This window comes from Dipodomys merriami, unplaced genomic scaffold, assembly GCF_024711535.1.
Source record: "Dipodomys merriami isolate MVZ:Mamm:240054 unplaced genomic scaffold, mDipMer1.0.p SCAF_1, whole genome shotgun sequence".
In the NCBI taxonomy this organism is placed as follows: domain Eukaryota; kingdom Metazoa; phylum Chordata; class Mammalia; order Rodentia; family Heteromyidae; genus Dipodomys; species Dipodomys merriami.
In genome coordinates, this window is record NW_027202270.1 from 25,399,780 (window position 1) to 25,406,463 (window position 6,684).

The window sequence follows — 6,684 nt, forward strand, 5'->3', positions numbered from 1 at the left end:
GAGGATAGTTTGTCTTGCTGCCTTTTGCTACCTCTCCTCTTACTATCCACACAGTTGTTGTAAGTGTGGCTGAGTGTTTTCAGAAACAGCATTGTGAATGTATTGCTAGCTGTAGTTAGATATCTTTTTAGATTCCCTCCATGGGACAGAAGCACAAAGGAGTTTGATTTCATCTTCACACATATGAAGGCATGGAATGACAAAAGACAATCTGAAGTTTGGATCATTTTCTACCTCTACATAGCTGATAGGGCTCACAATCAGTAGCAGACAGCAATGGGAAAAGCTTTTCAAGTAGTCACTGGACTCAGTAACTTTGATGAGGAAAACACCAGGCAAATTGTAACACTAGTTATAAAATTAAAAGGCAATTCTGGATGAAGGGTGGCCATGGGAGGGGAGTGAAAGGATTCTGTACATTTTCCTATTTTATAAGTGTCTCCTACTCTTGGATGATCTATCTGTCTATTTATTTATTGATATTACTGAAGTTTGAACTCAAGGCCTTATGCTTGCTGGGTTCATAGTTGGAGCTAGACCTCCAGTTCAAATGTTTATTTTCAAATGAAGAGTTTACTATGTAAACACTTGGAAATATATCTATTTCCAAAAAATATTTTTACCATCATCTCAAACTCATATATTTTAAAAATAATTAAAAAATTAATTTTACTATGGAATTGCAAACCGTATTTATAATAGAAAATTAAAGAAATTAAAAAAGCAAAAAGAAGTAAAAACAAAAGGAGGAATTCTAATCTTGCCATCCATTAACACTCATCATTGACATTTTAATGTACACAGTTCTCATCTTTTTATCCTAAACATGTGCAGGCTTAAAAAAAAAACAACCACAAAAACCAAAACCAGAACCCTATTGTACTGCTAAAGAAATGCATGTGTCATTCTACCTGAAGAGTTGCTTGAGACTTTCTGCTGCCCCTCTTGTTCTTCAGAACCTTCTGGAATTTATGATCCTCATGTGCTCCTGCAGATGCAACTCCCCGAGCTCCACCTCAGCAGTTTCTATAGGCAAAACATTGCAAAATGCTGGCCATGTAATGTATTTCCAGAGAGCTGCATAGGATGGGAAAGGCGCCCTTTGTCTCCAAGGTCATAATGGCTCTGCTGACATTAATTCCTTTCACTGGAGCGGAGGGAGGACACGTCGAAAATGCCAGAAAGAATGAGAGCCCCCAGCCCCATGATCCCAAATGAAAAAGAGAGAGCGAGAGTGAGAACACAGAAATCCCCTTACGCATGACCCCCAGGTCCCTTTTGTGTGGTTCTTGCCAGCACAGCAACCATCCTGCTATATATACCCGCTGCTACTCCTGTCCCCATCACACTGGACACTGACCACTCGCTGTCAACAGCTATGGGAAAGGTGAGCCAACAGAGGTGCCATTCGTGCCTGCTGGGTGTTGGGTCTGGTGGGGGGTGCACCTTCAAGCTGACCATCTGCTGTCACCAATGTTTTACATTGCAGATCACCTTCTACGAGGACCGCGGCTTCCAGGGCCGCTGCTACGAGTGCAGCACCGACTGCCCCAACCTGCAGACCTACTTCAGCCGCTGCAACTCCATCCGCGTGGACAGCGGCTGCTGGATGCTCTATGAGCGCCCCAACTACCAGGGCTACCAGTACTTCCTGCGGCGGGGCGACTACCCCGACTACCAGCAGTGGATGGGCTTCAGCGACTCCATCCGCTCCTGCCGCTCAATCCCTTACGTGAGTCTGGCTTCACCTTCACTGAAGGAAGTCATAGCATCGGTGATCAGGGACCGTCAAACCCTGCTTGCTAGTTGCTTCCTATTGCTGTTCTCAGCAAGGATAGGGACACATAAGTTAAATCTTGTCATTTGCAAAGTTGTAGAGCATCCTGGAGGGTTGAAAGGTAAATGCCACATGACTAGGCTTATTTGCAGAAGCGTATAAACATTGGTTTAACAGAACAGAGAGAAGAGCGGTGATGACTAAAGTCTGGAGCAGCTGGACAGGAAGGTTGGCAGAGATGGTGGTCAAATAATTTACAATTAGATAGTTCAAGAGCTATATTTTAGATGTTGACTACAGCTAATGATCACATATCATATTCTTTTAAAATGCTGAGAGGGCATGCTAAACTTAACTCTCACCATAACATGATAACCATACAAGGTAATAATATATTAACCATTGTTTAACATACATGGTACCTACTTAGAAATACTGTGCACAGTCAAGATACACAGATTTGAATAAGAAATTAACTAAATAAAACAAGGTAACATCTAGGAGATCCCTAATTGCTAACCAAAAATCTCCTTCCTTGCCAAAAATAAGTCAAAGGTAATTCTTTTTAAATAAAAACTTACCAGAACCTGGAAGGACAATGAATGAGAAGGCATTCTGCCTATATTGGTGATTTTCTTTACTAGACTCTCCTGTACACTAGCATAGAACAGCATGCTACATCTCTTGTGACTTTGTTTTTCCAAGGAGTGATTACCAACTAGTTTCTTACAAGGAGCAGAGAAAGATAAATAGTATTTCATGGACACAGCCCACACCAAAGAGCTTTTCAGTCGTATGGAGCACGTGTTGATACAGTCTGATGACACAAATTATGTGGCTTGTCAAGGAGATTCAAGAATTGAAACCAGATGCAGGCAAGGAAAATTTGAAGATGCATGGAGATATAAATAAAAAAATAGATCCTTTCTTTGAGGGCAAGAAATGAAAATGGTTTAAATGGCTTGGAAAAATGTTCTTTGAAAGACAAGATAGACCTGGAGCTAATATGAGCCATTGTAGATCAAGAATGCAAGGAATGACTTTAAAAAAACAAAACAGTGGATAGGATGCAGTTACATGCTGTCATAATGGAGAGGGACTTTAAATCTCTTCTGCAGACTCATTACCCAGGGTTGTGACAGCTGGTTACTTACAAAGGAAATGCCTTTATTCCCTGCATTTCAATGTTCATTTCTTCTGCAAGATCTCTAGTTCACTGGTCAGGTCAGCTTTATTTTAATACACTTTCTAATCTGTAAAAACAACAAGGTAAGTAGTGGGATTAGGGAAGACACATGCTTCACAGGAGGGACCAAAGACCATGCTTCACGAAGAGACAGCCTGATCGCATCTCTTTGGCTGACACTAAGCATCTACGCCATGACTTTTCTTCTTCTCATCCCAACAGACCAGCTCTCACAGGATAAGGTTGTATGAGAGAGATGACTACCGCGGCCTTGTGTCTGAGCTCACAGAGGACTGCTCCTGCATCCACGATCGCTTCCGTCTCAATGAGATCTACTCCCTCCACGTTCTGGAGGGCTGCTGGATCCTCTATGAGATGCCCAACTACCGGGGCCGCCAGTACCTGCTCAGACCTGGAGACTACAGGCGCTACCACGACTGGGGTGCCATGGATGCCAAAGTTGGCTCTCTGAGACGAGTCATCGACGTGTACTAGGTCCTGCTTCTCTTGTTACAATCCACATCAAGATGCAATAAACTTAAAACCTGTGTGCCTGGCACTAAGTGGCTCTTGCTTATCTTTAAGTACTAACTGATTTCCAATAGGTAGTGATCCCAGCAACTTATCTGACCCTGACATTATTTGGAATATCCACTTCCTTCCTGTTGATCAGGACACAGTATTTACAGAGACCTTTGGTCTACAAGAGAGAGGAAAGGACCCCAGGGAAAGGGAAAACATAAAGCTCACTGTGGTTTCAACACCAAAGACAAGGGAAGACTGAGGATGGGGTGAGAGTAGCTGATGTCTCAGTTAGATTGGTTTGAGAAAGGATACAAGAAGAGCGTGTTTTAAGCAGAATTTTCCAAAGTAGAAATGGCCTGCTTGATTTAGATCATCCTCACTTGGAAAAGGGCTAAGAGTTAAATAGCCTAATATTTTACCTTGCCTCTGTTAACAACTCTAGAGCAACCCAGTTAGCCTACTTTTCCTGAGACTCTCCCGTTTTAGCAGAAAAAATAATGCATCCCAGAAGCTCTCAAAAGCTGCAGAGAAATTAGGAATGTTGGTTATCCTACTTTCTAGTTTATCTCGGAGCAAATGAATTCATTATTTTTTCTTTTTTCTTTTTAATTTGTGCTGGTCCTAGGGTTTAAACTTGGGGCTTAGGTGCTATCCCTGGAGCTTCGTGCTCTCTACCATTTGAAGCACAGCTCTACTTCCAGATTTTTAATGGTTAATTGGAAATAAAAGTCTCATGGACTTTCATACTCAGGCTGGCTTTGAAAGGCTATCCTCAGATCTCAGCCTCCAGAGTAGATAGGATTATAGGTGTGAGCCACCAATGCCCCCACAAATCAGTTCTTACTATCGTTGTTTAAATTACCTTACTGAAAACTACTAGTGATGACAAATTCCCACGTTACTAAATTCCAGGATAAGTATGATGAAAAAGATGGGAAGAGACCACATTCTGTTGCCTTTAAATCGGTATATGAATGTAAATGTAAGAAATTAGTATACCTCAGTGTTCCCTGAAATTTATCATCATAATTTGAACATCTTTATTTTGAACCCCAGTGTGATTTTTTTTTTAAATCAATTCTCAGCCATCAGAGGCTCAACTGCATGGAATAAGTTATTCATATTTGCTATTATACATATCTCTGGAATTTATTTGCACTCTAGTACAGTTGCCCTCCCAGAAAGTTAGTATCTTCTCTACATTTACTTAAATAAAAATAATGCCTATCCCAAATGCCTTTTTTTTTTTCAGTACTAGGGTTTGACTTCAAGGCCTCACCTTGCTAGGCAAGTGCTCTACCATTTGAGCATGCCCACAACTCTTTTTTCTTTAGTTTTTTTTGTTCTTGTTGTTCTGTTTTGTTTTTTTGGAGTAGGATCTTGATAGGGGCTGAGCTAGCCTCAGACCAAAATCATTCTACTTACATTTTCCCACACAGCTGGGATGGCAAATACCTGCCACCACACACAGCTATGGATTGAGAAGGGGTCTTTTGAAAGCCATCCTTGAACCATGATCCTCTTGATCCGTACCTCTTGAGCAGCTAATTAGGATTACAGTAGGTCACTATGCCTAGCCCTACTGGTTGTTTTATAATAGACTTTTTAATGGAAAATGGTAATCAAAACAGTGAGGTGTAACATAAAGACAACATGGATGAATGGAATATAATAGAGAAGCCAGAAGTAAACCTATATATCTATATCCAACTGAGTTTTGACAAAGATGTTGGGAAAAAATAGTCTTTTCAACAAATAGTACTGGGAAAATGAAATACCCAGATGCAAAGAAAGAAAAGCGGGAAAAATGAAAAAATAAACTGGACCTCTAATTCGTATCACATACAAAAAATTAATTCTGTATAAGGCTAGAACTAAATTTAAGAGCCCAAATTATAAAGAAAACATACATATATCTTTTGTTTGTTTTTGTTTTTGTTTTTCCAGTCCTGAGGCTGGAACTCAGGGCCAGGGCACTGACCCCTGAGCTTCTTTTAGCTCAAGGCTAGCACTCTACCACCTGAGCCACAGCCCCACTTCCAGATTTTTCTATTTATGTGGTGCTGAGGAATCGAACCCAGGGCTTTGTGCATGCTAGGCAAGCACTCAACCACTAAGCCACATTCCCAGCCACATTCATATACCTTCATAGCTTTAATTAAGCAATTCCATCCTATGAATAGAATCAAAGAAATTGAAAATCTATGTTCAAACAAAACCTTATACACAAAACAGCCAAAAGGTAAAAAAACAGTCCAAAGGTCTAATTGTCAATGGGTTATTGGATAAACAAAATGTGATATATACAAACAATGGCCTATTATTTGGCTGATATGAATGATCAGCACATATGAATGATCCTTAAAAACATGAAGGAAATTAGTCCAGTCGCATAAGATCATATAATATATGAACTACTCAGAACAAGCAAAGTTATAGAGATAGCAAAGAGATTTGTGGTTGCTCACAGCTGGGGGAATGAGTGAATAAAAGTGAGTGATTAGTAAAGAGTCCAGACTTGCTGGGTGCTGGTGGCTCAGGCCTGTTTCCTAGCTACTCAGGAGGCTGAGATCTGAGGATCATAGTTCAAAGCTAGCTGGGGCAGGAAAGTCCATGAGACTCTTATCTCCAGCTAACCACCAGAGAACCAGAAGTGGTGCTATGGCTCAAGTGTAGAAGGCTAGCTAGAGCTGAAGAGCAAAGGGACAGTGCCCAGGCCCAGAGTTCAAGCCCCAGGACTGACAAAAAAAAAAAAAGAGTACAGACTTTATTAATGGTAACAAACAGGTTCCAAATTACGGTGACTGGTATACACATCTGTGAACACAGCACTGTGAATAAACTGTAAACCTACTCAGCTACAGAAACTTGACATAGACAGTGAATTATATCTCAAGAAAGCTGTTTCTAAAAATGTCTTTCTTCCTTTTGAGCAAGATTCCTTTCTGCTGAAGGAACATACAGGATAAATTATACTTTTAGTTGGGATAAATAATAACATACATGTTCTGTTTAAATAGGAAAAGTTAAGCGGCGTGTCTCATAAGTTTCTGGAGCTCTGTTTGTTTTTTATTTGGGTTTTGGTTTTTTCCAGTCTGAGCCCAGGTGCTGTCCCTAAGCTCCTTTTGCTCAAAGCTAGTGCTCTACCACTTGAGCCACAGCACTATCTCTGTCTTTTTCTGTGATTAACTGGAGT

The 6,684-nt window shown here is 40.7% G+C and overlaps 1 protein-coding gene across 2 annotated transcripts; it reads left to right on the forward strand.

The window, feature by feature from the left end:
- Positions 1 to 1,085: 1,085 nt before the first annotated feature.
- LOC138831512 (gamma-crystallin A) lies at positions 1,086 to 3,522 on the forward strand. 2 transcript variants are annotated; one of them, XM_070028661.1, is made up of 4 exons: positions 1,086 to 1,387; positions 1,490 to 1,732; positions 2,579 to 2,581; positions 3,186 to 3,522. In XM_070028661.1, exons 1-4 carry the CDS (start codon positions 1,379 to 1,381, stop codon positions 3,456 to 3,458), a joined length of 528 nt encoding a protein of 175 aa, XP_069884762.1. In that variant the 5' UTR covers positions 1,086 to 1,378; the 3' UTR covers positions 3,459 to 3,522. The 2 variants fall into 2 exon arrangements, with proteins under 2 accessions (XP_069884762.1, XP_069884713.1); XM_070028612.1 differs by lacking the exon at positions 2,579 to 2,581.
- Positions 3,523 to 6,684: the final 3,162 nt, after the last annotated feature.